The sequence below is a fragment of the Phoenix dactylifera genome, chromosome 1, assembly GCF_051530095.1.
Source record: "Phoenix dactylifera cultivar Ajwa chromosome 1, Ajwa_hap1_PhDact_Kaust_v1.1, whole genome shotgun sequence".
Classification (NCBI taxonomy): Eukaryota; Viridiplantae; Streptophyta; class Magnoliopsida; order Arecales; family Arecaceae; genus Phoenix; species Phoenix dactylifera.
Genome location: NC_143190.1, coordinates 35455853 through 35468927, shown reverse-complemented (window position 1 = coordinate 35468927; position 13075 = coordinate 35455853). Strand labels below are relative to the sequence as shown.

The 13075-nt window shown below is 38.4% G+C and overlaps 1 protein-coding gene and 1 pseudogene across 4 annotated transcripts in view; both read left to right on the top strand.

The window, feature by feature from the left end:
* The first annotated feature begins 972 nt into the window (after positions 1 to 972).
* On the top strand, positions 973 to 8578 carry LOC149768597 (putative GTP-binding protein OBGC2). 3 transcript variants are annotated; one of them, XR_016412965.1, is made up of 10 exons: positions 973 to 1211; positions 1306 to 1902; positions 1996 to 2595; positions 2690 to 2844; positions 3077 to 3286; positions 3380 to 3537; positions 3770 to 3854; positions 3948 to 4037; positions 4545 to 4764; positions 6204 to 6342. XR_016412965.1 is itself a non-coding variant. In XM_089930581.1 (10 exons), exons 8-10 carry the CDS (start codon positions 4018 to 4020, stop codon positions 8393 to 8395), a joined length of 594 nt encoding a protein of 197 aa, XP_089786707.1. In that variant the 5' UTR covers positions 973 to 1211; positions 1306 to 1902; positions 1996 to 2595; positions 2690 to 2844; positions 3077 to 3286; positions 3380 to 3537; positions 3770 to 3854; positions 3948 to 4017; the 3' UTR covers positions 8396 to 8578. The 3 variants fall into 3 exon arrangements, 1 of the variants encoding a protein (XP_089786707.1); XM_089930581.1 differs by lacking the exon at positions 4545 to 4764 and adding an exon at positions 8296 to 8578 and having other exon boundaries at positions 6204 to 6677; XR_016412971.1 differs by lacking the exons at positions 3770 to 3854; positions 3948 to 4037; positions 4545 to 4764; positions 6204 to 6342 and adding an exon at positions 8296 to 8361.
* LOC103696997 (putative GTP-binding protein OBGC2) overlaps positions 8441 to 13075 on the top strand; it is a 26758-nt pseudogene continuing 22123 nt past the window's right edge. The window contains exons 1-3 of the transcript XR_016412941.1: positions 8441 to 8577; positions 11562 to 11801; positions 11911 to 12092. The product of XR_016412941.1 is annotated as a putative GTP-binding protein OBGC2 (transcript). The remainder of the gene's footprint in view (positions 8578 to 11561; positions 11802 to 11910; positions 12093 to 13075) is intronic.

The window sequence follows — 13075 nt, the reverse complement described above, 5'->3', positions numbered from 1 at the left end:
GTTTACGTTTTCGTATACGTTTTACGTTTACGTTTACGTTTACGTATACGTTTTACGTTTACGTATACGTTTTACGTTTACGTTTTACGTTTACGTTTTACGTATACGTTTACGTTTACGTAAACGTATACGTATACCTTTTACGTTTACGTTTACGTATACGTATACGTTTACGTTTACGTATACGTATTACGTTTTACGTTTACGTTTACGTTTACGTATACGTTTACGTTTTACGTTTACGTTTACGTATACGTATACGTTTACGTATACGTATACGTATTACGTTTACGTATACGCTTACGTTTGCATTTTACGTAAAACGTATACGTTTACGTATACCTTTTACGTGTACGTATACGTTTTACGTTTTACGTATACGTTTTACATTTATGTTTTACGTTTTACGTCTACGTAGACGTTTACGTTTACGTTAACGTATACGTTTTACATTTACGTATAGGTTTTACGTTTTACATTTTACGTATACGTTTTACGTTTACGTATACGTTTTACGTTTACGTTTTACGTTTTACGTATACGTATACGTTTACGTATACCTTTTACCTTTACGTTTACGTATACGTATACGTTTTACGTTTTACGTATACGTATACGTTTACGTTTACGTATACGTTTTACGTTTTACGTTTACATATACGTTTACGTTTTACGTTTAGGTATACGTATTACGTATCCGTATACGTTTTACGTTTTACGTTTATGTATACGTTTACGTTTACGTTTTACGTTTACGTATACGTATACGTTTACGGATACGTATACGTATACGGATACGGATACGTATACGTATACGTTTACGGATACGGATACGTATACGTATACGTTTACGGATACGTGCACGTAAATTTTAAATTTTGAAAAAGGGTATTGAGCAAAATTTAAATTTTGAAAAGGGTAATCATGCAAAAAAAACCCTTATATATATTACCTCGTCTTCCCTATTTAAACCCTTCGCCACTGCCCAAATTGCCACCGACTCCTCTCTCTCTCTCCTCCCTTCCGACTGCCCGCCCGCCCCCCCCCCCCCAACGTCTCTTTCTCAGCCCAAGAAACTTGAAGGCCGGGAAAAATGGCGGAGATGGGGGAAGGGAAGCCTCCGCGACCCGGCGAGCCGGAGAAGAAAGAAGAGGAGCAGCGATGGGAGGAAAGAACTCCAAGCCTCCTCCAAGACTCCAAGATCGATCAAGGTCCCACCTTTCCCCATGTTTCCGCCCCCTTTCTTTCTTTCTTCCATCTTGATTCTTTGATGACGCTCTCTCTTTCCTTTTGGTGGGTTTGCAGATCTCTCCGGGGCGAAGGAGGGGAAAAAGTTGGGCAAGAAGCACAAGGTGAAGTGGATGATGAGGCCAATGACGATGGCCCACGCCGTCGTCGAGTTCGTCGACTAAGATCTTAGGGAGAACGCCATCAGATACCTAAGCAACTACCTCGTCGAGGTCTCCATTTCTTTTTTGAATTTTCTTGGGTTTCTTTGTTGATTTTGGGTACATAGTTAGACTTTTCTCTCAATTCGTGATTTACATGCCCTTCTTGTTCTATTTTGAAAAATCGCTTTTAAAGGATTCCAGGTCATATGAAATTTGGTTGTACAAACCAAGATCCAAGAAATTGATTAGCGGTGATTAATGATTATCAGAGTATCATCAATTTATACATTCTTGGCTGCAGAAAAAGGGAGGAAAATCCAGATAATTACCACCGGGCTGGTTTTTTGGTGTTCAATTCCTTTGCTGCAATGTCTGGATTGTTGCAGGTGGTCGTTTGTTTCCCTTTTTAAACCCATGGAGGATGGCCTGCGCTACCCGGAGCAGCAAGAAGAGGAGCAGCGATGGGAGGAAAGAACTCTAAGCCTCCTCCATGCCTCCAGGATCGATCAAGGTCCCACCTTTCCCCATGTTTCCGCCCCCTTTCTTTCTTTCTTCCATCTTGATTCTTGATGGCGCTCTCTCTTTCCTTTTGGCGGGTTTCCAGAGCTCTCCAGGGTGAAGGAGGGGAAAAATTTGGGCAAGAAGAAGCACAAGGTGAAGTGGATGATGAGGCCAATGACGATGGCCCACGCCGTCGTCGAGTTCGTCGACTAAGATCTTAGGGAGAACGCCATCAGATACCTAAGCAACTACCTCGTCGAGGTCTCCATTTCTTTTTTGAATTTTCTTGGGTTTCTTTGTTGATTTTGGGTACATAGTTAGACTTTTCTCTCAATTCGTGATTTACATTCCCTTCTTGTTCTATTTTGAAAAATCGCTTTTAAAGGATTCCAGGTCATATGAAATTTGGTTGTACAAACCAAGATCCAAGAAATTGATTAGCGGTGATTAATGATTATCAGAGTATCATCAGTTTATACATTCTTGGCTGCAGAAAAAGGGAGGAAAATCCAGATAATTACCACCGGGCTGGTTTTTTGGTGTTCAATTCCTATGCTGCAATGTCTGGATTGTTGCAGGTGGTCGTTTGTTTCCCTATTTAAACCCATGGAGGATGGCCTGCGCGACCCGGAGCAGCAAGAAGAGGAGCAGCGATGGGAGGAAAGAACTCTAAGCCTCCTCCATGCCTCCAAGATCGATCAAGGTCCCACCTGTCCCCATGTTTCCGCCCCCTTTCTTTCTTTCTTCCATCTTGATTCTTTGATGACGCTCTCTCTTTCCTTTTGGTGGGTTTGCAGATCTCTCCGGGGCGAAGGAGGGGAAAAAGTTGGGCAAGAAGCACAAGGTGAAGTGGATGATGAGGCCAATGACGATGGCCCACGCCGTCGTCGAGTTCGTCGACTAAGATCTTAGGGAGAACGCCATCAGATACCTAAGCAACTGCCTCGTCGAGGTCTCCATTTCTTTTTTGAATTTTCTTGGGTTTCTTGGTTGATTTTGGGTACATAGTTAGACTTTTCTCTCAATTCGTGATTTACATGCCCTTCTTGTTCTATTTTGAAAAATCGCTTTTAAAGGATTCCAGGTCATATGAAATTTGGTTGTACAAACCAAGATCCAAGAAATTGATTAGCGGTGATTAATGATTATCAGAGTATCATCAATTTATACATTCTTGGCTGCAGAAAAAGGGAGGAAAATCCAGATAATTACCACCGGGCTGGTTTTTTGGTGTTCAATTCCTTTGCTGCAATGTCTGGATTGTTGCAGGTGGTCGTTTGTTTCCCTTTTTAAACCCATGGAGGATGGCCTGCGCTACCCGGAGCAGCAAGAAGAGGAGCAGCGATGGGAGGAAAGAACTCTAAGCCTCCTCCATGCCTCCAGGATCGATCAAGGTCCCACCTTTCCCCATGTTTCCGCCCCCTTTCTTTCTTTCTTCCATCTTGATTCTTGATGGCGCTCTCTCTTTCCTTTTGGCGGGTTTCCAGAGCTCTCCAGGGTGAAGGAGGGGAAAAATTTGGGCAAGAAGAAGCACAAGGTGAAGTGGATGAAGAGGCCAATGATGATGCCCCAGGCTATAGTCGATTTCGTCGACTAAGATCTTAGGGAGAATGCTGTCACATACCTAAGCAACTACCTCGTCGAGGTCTCCATTTCTTTTTTGAATTTTCTTGGGTTTCTTTGTTGATTTGGGGTGCATAGTTTGACTTTTCTCTCAATTCGTGATTTACATGCCCTTCTTGTTCTATTTTGAAAAATCGCTTTTAAAGGATTCCAGGTCATATGAAATTTGGTTGTACAAACCAAGATCCAAGAAATTGATTAGCGGTGATTAATGATTATCAGAGTATCATCAATTTATACATTCTTGGCTGCAGAAAAAGGGAGGAAAATCCAGATAATTACCACCGGGCTGGTTTTTTGGTGTTCAATTCCTTTGCTGCAATGTCTGGATTGTTGCAGGTGGTCGTTTGTTTCTTGGTTTTAAGATTCTATCTGATGCTTTGCAAATGGCTTGTTTAGTTTGATATGTATGTTTTTGATTTGATGGAACAGGAGATTGTGGGGTTTTACGTGAAGATGGTAAATGGAACTCTCAATGTGAGATCCATTAAACGTCTTGCTAATGTTCTCCCATTTTTTCAGGTAAGTTTTATTCTCTGTGTTTGTGAGGTTTATGTTATTGTATCCATCATGGTTTTTGTTGTATGACATAATTCTTGTTTCCCCCTCTTTTGAACCATTCGCTGACTAGTCAATAATCTATTGTTTCCCCCTCTTTTTCTATCGTCTCTGCTATCTTTTCCAATCTTTCTTCGCTCATGAGGGGAAGAACTTGTTGCTTATTCTTCTTGATTGGTGTCTGAAGCTGAGGAATTTAAAGAAATTAATTATAGAATAAGTAGATTTTATCTGTCTTGAACTCGTGATTTTTAATCATACTGTTCTTGAAAATATTGTAAGTTCTTGAATTCTTTTGCAATTTCTTTTTATTGGATGAATAGCTAACCAATTATCTTGGATTGCTTGAACCATTCGCTGATTGGTCAATGGTTTATGATTTTTGTGAACCTTGAAGAATTAACAATGATTCTTATTGTAGTTCGCCTAATCCTTCTGTTTCGCAACCTAAGTGATATCATGTCCTCCTAGTGGATCAACTTGAGCATCACAGGTTGGGGTATGACAAGAGGTGACGAGGTGTCTTGCGGATTATTAAATTTAACTAAAAGCACCATATGATGAGCTGCATGGAGTGCATCGTTGAGTGAGGCAGATTATTTATATTGGATTTGATAAGCAAATGATGAATTTATGGTTTTAGCAAAGAAAGAATTGCCACTGCATGGGTCAGGGGTCTGGGAATCAGATGGTATGTAAGGGAGTTGATGTAGATTTATATTGATTTCTATGTGATATTCTTTTAACTTTGAGATGACAACCCATAGTTTATGATGTCTAATCTCTTTTGCATATGCTTGTTTAATATTCAATTTATCAAACATTTAATTCTTTTTGGAAATTTGGTGAACCCCTGTTTCTCTTTCTGTCTCTCTCCAGAATTTTCATCTTGTCTAGTTGTTTTTAAACTCTGAATTTGTGATTAAATATTTGACTGAAGCACTCTGAGTTTATTGGTTCATAGCGTTTTGTTCTGTTGATTTGTGCAAGCAAGGAGTACTTAAGATGATAGTTTTGCAATGGGCGTTGTAATAAGCTTGAGAAGACCAGATTATACTTTAGAGATAGTTTCACTAAAATGATAGTTTTGCATATTCAGGAGAAAAAGGTACAAGCATGTTACAGCTTTGTAAATTCTCATTTTGTCTTCATGAAGGATTTTAGTAGGAAAAAAACTATTTCTTATTACAACTTCTTTGAAGAGAAATTGTAGGAGGCCTGATAGCATAAGAGATCTGATGTATACACAAGGACGGCCTGGATTATTTTGCAGTGTCAACATCTTCTCAATAAGTTTAGATGATGATGATAGGGTGAAACCATGAGATTTTCTGTAAGGGTGGGTTGAATGTCCATGTTTTACCTTGCCTTGCTGACATTTGCATAGGACAAAAGGTTTCCGATCATGGTTTTTTTAGGATTAAAATAACGTAGTTACTTTTTATATTTTCTGAAAATTGTAGATACATAGGCACTTAATATAATAAACTATTTTCCGCAGACTGGGGCCAAAATAAAACTTGGTTGGACCTAAGAATCTAGGGTAACCCTCACCTAGTAGGTTGAAATTGAATGCTTACACGTGTCTCTGACTGGCCTGGCCCTTCGATATATGCAGATGGACTATCGTTACCTGAGTCAAGCTGTGGGTTCCCCCCTGGGATAACATGCCTATATGTTCAGTAAATGAGCTTAAAAATGATATTGGAATTGCATGACTCTTTGACATAAAAGAGCTAGTGTCTTCAGGGGCTTCATGCTGCTTAGACAAGTAATCGATAACAGCCCAAAATATTTGGCTTTAGCTTCCAGTCTGTTTTTGATTAGTTTTTGGTCAGCCTCAAGTATTGTTAGGATTAAATTTTACTCTTCTCAATCTTTATATCCTTTACTGTAGCCACTCACTGTACTAGTGGTTTCTGATTTCTTGTTTTTTACATTTCTTTGTTTCTCTATGTTCTTATTTCGATGAAAACTTTGAACTATTTTCATTTATTGTACTATTGGATTCTGATATCCTGCTTTTTACATTTCTTTGGTGCTCGAGGCTTTTGTTTTGATGGAAATTTTGGAATAATTTTTGAATTTCTAGATTACTCATAATTTTACCATGAGTTGTCTCTTTTGCAGGGGTAGACAGTGGAGTTATAGTTCAAAAGGCATTCAGTACTTTGTCATTAACTGCAGATCTGCAACGGTCAAAGAATCTCCGTCCGCTAATGCTGCCGCATTGATAAGAGAACCGCACCAGCATTTTGATCAGGTTGTTATCACTGTACGTTCTGGAGATGGGGGCCATGGTGCTGTTCTCAGCTTGCCAAACCTTAGAAATACTTCAAAATCACAAGGAAAACATGACAGCGAAAAGTCAACGAAAAAGAGCACATACAAAAGGGTTTCGGATGGCTCACTTATCCTACCCATGGGTGGACATGGGGGTGATGTAGTCATATCTGCAGATGAGAGCAAAGAATCTCTCCTGGAATTTCACAAAAAGAGCCGGTATAGTGCAAAGCGAGGGGGGAATGTTGATGCCATGGGTACTCTGACTTTACAATTGCATGATGGATATGCTGCACCAATGCTACAAATACCTGTGCCTAGGTTTGTAAATTATGTGATTAAATCTATTTATAGATTTAATTTTACTTTAATTTTTAAAGCATATATGAACTGTCATGTTTTGGGTGTTTTAATTTTTGATTGCTTGATGCTTCTTCTACACTCAGAAAAAAAATTTACTCCAATGTGTAGATCCTTGGAACATTATGTTTCGGGTGTTGTAATCACCAAGCCTTTAGTTAATGTGTATTATGGTTGTAGTATGTACCTGCATGATGCATTTCCACTATCTTGCACCGATACTTGGCATATGTCAAACACTCAAAGATATACAACCAAGTAAATAAATACTCTAAAGATATGTTAGGAAAATTTTATGGAACATGGGTATTTTCATTTCATAATACATGAAGGGTCTATTGGAACATTGAAGTGTTTACAGTTATGAAATTTCCAGTACCCAAATTAGCTTCTTCGTTTGGAAAATGTTCATGAGTTTCTCTGTCTTTGTGCCAGCAATTTGAGTATGCTTCATATGAAGATGCCCTATCTTCATATTTGAGTTATGCACTGGTGTCTCATAAATCTAGAACCTAGTAGAACTTAATTTTCTTGAACCTTTCATATGAAGTGAACCTACCCCACTTAATGCTTCTGTGCATCATCATATAATTTTTCTTGAATCCTCTATGCATCCCTTCATGTAAAAGCATCTCTTTATTGTGCATAACTATTACTTTAGGGTGAGTACGGAACTCTTTACCTTATATCAATAATTGTTTTTCTTGTCAAGGAATCAATTTTACGGTATTTAAGAGTACCTTAAATCTTGGTGATATTGAATAAAATATGATAATGGCATTCTACCATCAAATTGGTTAAGGTATCATTAGAGAGATGACATCCTCCACAATCTAGGGGTGGAAGCAATGTTCGTAATATCGCTACTGGACTCTGTATCGATGCCATGCTGATACAGAGTTTCTTTGAGTTTGGGCCATTAATTTGTCATGGCCCATGACAATGCCCCAGGCCATCGTCGAGTTCGTCGACTAAGATCTTAGGGAGAATGCCATCAGATACCTAAGCAACTACCTCGTCGAGGTCTCCATTTCTTTTTGGAATTTTCTAATGTTTCTTTGTTGATTTTGGGTACATCTGTTTCAAATTAGACTTTTCTCTCAATTCGTGATTTACATGCCCTTCTTGTTCTATTTTGAAAAATTGCTCTTAAAGATCCAAGAAATTGATTAGTGGTGATCATGGAATGCCGTACCGGTCCGTACCGGCCGGTACGTACCGGTCCGGCCGTGGACCGGTACCGGAACGGATAAAAAACCGGTATTTCCCGATTTTTTATCCGAACCGGCCGGTACGGGTGCGTACCGGCCGGTTCGGCGCCCGTACCGGCCGGTACCGGCCTCGTACCGGTGCGAACCAGCCGGTTCGCACCGGTATGATTTTTTTTTTTTTTTTAGAACCACAGCGCCGCGCGCTGTGGTTTTTGAAACCACCGAGTACCGGCCGGTACGGACCGGACCGGACCGGTACCGTACCGGTCCGGCCGGCCACCGGTACGCCGACCGGTACCGGTACGGCGGACCTTGGTGGTGATTAATGATTATCAGAGTATCATCAATTTATACATTCTTGGCTGCAGAAAAGGGAGGAAGATCCAGATAATTACCACCGGGCTGGTTTTTTGGTGTTCAATTCCTGTGCTACAATGTCTGTATTATTTCGCTCCTGTTAGAAGATGAAATGAATAGAAGAAAAGAAACAGGGGAAACCCTTCTCTGCTCTCTTTCCCTCTTACCGAACCCTTGCTTGTCCTGATTGAGCGAGCCGAATAGCGCAGAAGCTGCAGCAGCAGCTGAAGGACGTCAGGTCGAAGCTCCAGAACCCACCCGCTTCCAAAGATGCTCTCATTAAGCCCCTTAAGGTGAGTTCTTGGGTGTAATTTTTAGTTTCAGCGCTATGATTTTTCCTGATTTGTGTTTTAATTCATGGGGTTATTCGTTTTTTCCCGTCATTCTGGGGTTTTCTGGGTGAATTCTTGGGTTTTGATGGGAAGAGGTAGAGTTCTTTTTAGTTAGGGTTTGGATTGAGTGGAAATACGTGCTTGTGGGGAAAAGATGGGATTTGGGGGTTCTTTTTCAGGTGGACGTGGTTATTGCGATTCTTGTCGTGAAAACTTGCACTCTTCGTTGCCAGGATGTAATTGTTTGGGAAAAGAAAAAAAGCAGGAAAAGAGAGTCTTTGGAATAAGTGGGTTTTTTTTCCCTTAAAAAAACTTTTCTCATCTTCTTTGTGAACTTTAGGTTCGTTCTTTCAGTAAAAATTGGATTTCTTTTCCTTTTCTTTCTATTCCTCTCTTCTTTCTTTCTATCTGTTTTTAATGCATGCAAGGAAGTTTTGAGGACAGGTTAGTTTTAGACTAACAGTGGTGAGGAAGATAGAGTGGAACAGACTGGGATTTTACTTTCTGAGAGCCAAGAATTGTCCTAATGCAGTATTCTTTTCCCTGATCAGATTAATTAAATGATTACACTCTTCTGGGTCTTGAACAATTATCAAGAATCTATGGATTTAGGGATTGATGAAGTTTGGAGAAATATATATCTGCGCTTCACTTGCCTTTTGAATTTATAGTTTAGTTCTTGACATCATCTTTTTTTTTAGCTGAAATTTTATCTTGATCTTATATCGGCAGCTCTGTCAGTCACCTGGTGTCTTAGGTATCGTTCTCTTGGTAATGGGATCAGTTATGTTTATTTTATTGCTGCCTCTTGTTGCTGACTTTGTTATGATGTTAGAAATTTAAAGCTTCATAGTATTATATACAATAGAGATAAGATTTGAGTTACGTGAAAGTGCCGAACTAAGCGACGGCCTATCTCGTAAAAGGCGGGAGCATGAAGGGTGTGGGAGCCGAAAAGAAATTCAATGGAGGGTTCATAAGTTCCATATTGCTCGTAGTACAATATGGCATAAGGCATGAGATTGAGAGAGGGAAGTCTGTCAGGAACAGGTTCATTATGCAGAGATAGGAATTTAAGCACCGAACAATGAATCGACATTTCACCTCCAAAACTTAACTATAGTATCTTCCATATAACTGCTCATTTTGTGCATTAGATTGTGAATGGAGTCAACAAAATAGATGCAATCAATAACAGAGCATCAATCCTTGACATCGGTAGATTGGTCAGTGTAAGGAGTAGCATTGAATTATTAGAGTCGACATAAGAAGGTGTCAAGAAAGTAAGGAAGGAAAGGTTACAGATTTAATGAATTTTTGCAACAGTGAGTAAACCAAGAAAGCAGACAACATGTGCAATATCACTGTCAGGCCTTGAAACAACAATATAAAGAGGATAGTACTCAGGTTATAAAGGATTCAACTGCAGGGCATAGTTTGAAAAAGGTAAGAATTTTCTTTGAGCTGAAGATTGGATAGAACACAACGTTACCAACCAGAGACATGCAATGGAAAATAATCTGATTACTTGCTATACCAATTTCTTAAATAGTAAATTTGATTTCCAAATCTGTGAGGGTTATATGTTAATGAAAAATACTGTTTTACAAAGTAATTTAGTCAAGAAAGGAGTGGGCATCGGAAAAGGGGAATGCATAACATGTAATTTAAAGACATGATGGTGTTTTTTTTTGGCAGCACTTTTTTCCCCTTTTGGTTGGCATGAGTACATGAAAATTGAGGACATGTGCCTTAAGATTCAAGGGAACTTCATAAAGCTTCAGGCAAACTTTTTCCATTGCATTATGCAGTTGTGATGAAGATTTATAAGCATGCACTAAGTGGACGATCGATAGATCTTATAAAGCTAATGAGCTAAATTGAATATTCACCTAAAACAATAATCCAGCATCTGTAACTTTAAGACACATAGAGGACCTCAGTTATCAAATATGTAATGATAGAAAGAGCTTTAGTAATGTATTATTCATGCAAATAGTAAAATCAAGACTTTATCTAAAAGGAAATATGCTACCTATAAACTACACCCCAGAATTTTCAATGGTATTCAAGCTCCTGATCAGCTTTATCATATGGAGAGTGCACTGTGTTTGCTGAGCTGCAGTCAAATTGAATAGGAAGGTGCCTAAACCTTGTTGCTGATCAGATTGTGGATGTAGTTGTTGATCAGGTGGTAGATCAAGTCGATGCAAACTAGATAATAATTGAATCCAATCTCAATGGCAAAGTAAGTGATAACACTGATTAGCCTTACAGTTGGCGAGGTTTGGCTTTTAATGGGTCAGGCATGTCCATTAGAACAAGAAGGTCAAACATTGTGGTGGAATCAAGACTATGATGCTTGAAGTGTATTAGTTAAGTTGTACCAAACTTTGTGGTTTAGATACCCTGTGAAACTAAGGAGAAGAATATTATCAGTCACAATTAGGGTTTCAACATGATACATATACATCCCTGATTGGACCGCTGTACTTTCTGTACACAACAAGACAAATTTAAAGAAAGACTTGTTGCATCCTATATACAATCAAGTCATATGCATATATAATAACTCCAAATCATGGTGGGAGTTACTGTTATTTGTTTGAGATCCTTAGATATTACATGATTTACATTCACCAGAAAATTTAGAAAGAGTGCAAAGCCAGTTCAAATTTGACATTCAATCTGGATATCAATGCTACAAACTATCAGGTACTTGTGACGATTGGAAATGCTTCTCTAAGGGTTGTGTGTCAAGTATATTTTGCACCTTCCCAAAATAGGACCTGAACTTTAAAATGCTAGTTAGATTTGAGTTCCAAACCTAGATTTGATTTCACAGGTTGGATTTATGTGATTGCTAACTTATGCATTACTTTTTTTGAGACCGGTTGTCTGCAAAATTTTTTTCTAAATGAACATCTCTCAATCTTTTTTTCGAGGAACACAAAAACCCTAATATCTTATTGGATGTTTAGCAAGCTGCAAACTGCCTCTCTGAGATAGATCAGTCACCATTGCCTTCAATGTTGGACTCAATTCAGCCTTGTCTTAATGCAATAGCTAAACAAGAATTGCTGAAACATCAAGACAGGGAAGTCAAGGTTCTGGTAGCCACCTGCAATTGTGAAATCACCCGAATAACTGCTCCAGAAGCTCCTTACAGTGATGATGTTCTAAGGGTACTTTCTTTCCTTGACAGAGATAAAATGCATTCAGCCTTTAAGAAGATCTTTGGCATAAATTGACTTATGGATCTTATCTTCTGACTATAATGTATTCATTTTGCAGGACATATTTCATTTGATGGTTACTACATTTAGTGGATTAGGTGACATTAACAGTGCATCATTTGGAAGGAGGGTTGTTATCTTAGAGATGCTTGCAAGATACAGGTCATGTGTTGTGATGTTGGATCTTGAATGTAATGATCTCATAAATGGAATGTTCGGTACATTTTTCTCTATTGTCAGGTACATTTACTTTTGCCTAAAAAATTTCCTTGAATATTCCATGCCTTTATATAGAGATGTACCGGAAAGTAGATGATTCTCTTTATGAAAGATATCACCTTTACTATTAAGAATGCATCCTTCTCTACATGGAAAACAGATTCTTTTTTGTTCACATCTCCATTGGTTACCTTTTTTTTTTTGGTGTCCTCATGACTTCTTTGATTATTAATTTTTCCCCCTAAATCGAGCTACTGAAATTAACCACTTAGTGTTATGGGTAGCTTTTATGATAAGAACTTTAATTATCATCCATGTTGCTCATGGCTTATTAGCAATATGTACATTACAGATATTTCTGGATTATCTTATAGTAAACATTGACACATCATAGTTATAGTCAGTATTCTCTTGAATTTCATGTGTTATTATCACCATATGATAATTTAATGCTTATTTTTCCTTTTAGATATTGCTATACCCATGATCCTCCTTATTATCTTTTCCATTTATGTTTTTCTATTGTTCTATCCTTCACTGACCCATTGCCCTTCAACTAATCAACTCGTGTGTGCTGATTTCTATGCCTATGATGTCCTCTGAAATTTGAGAGGATTTGTTAATTATTCCAAACTTGTACTTTTGTTACATATTGGGAAAAAATGTAAAATAAGAAAATGATGGTGTCTATTAGGCTATTCAAACCATGAGGTTGTTGTTTAAAATACTCAAGTTTCTGAGTAGGCTTCTCTCCAGTTCCTTAGTTCATATTTTCGACAAATGTATGTTTAGTAATACGGAAGTTGGGTTAATATGTAAAGGCAAGTAAAAGAATATTAGATGAGTAAAAGAATGTTGGCGTGAGATTCATGTAAGTAGGTCATCACCTTGCCCCTCAACGTGCCATTTGGAAGAGTGTCTCTCAATCATAAACAAATGCACATTTTATCATTTCAGCTGTATAATTTTTAAAACTTTCCTCTTCTTTTCTCAATCTCTTTGTT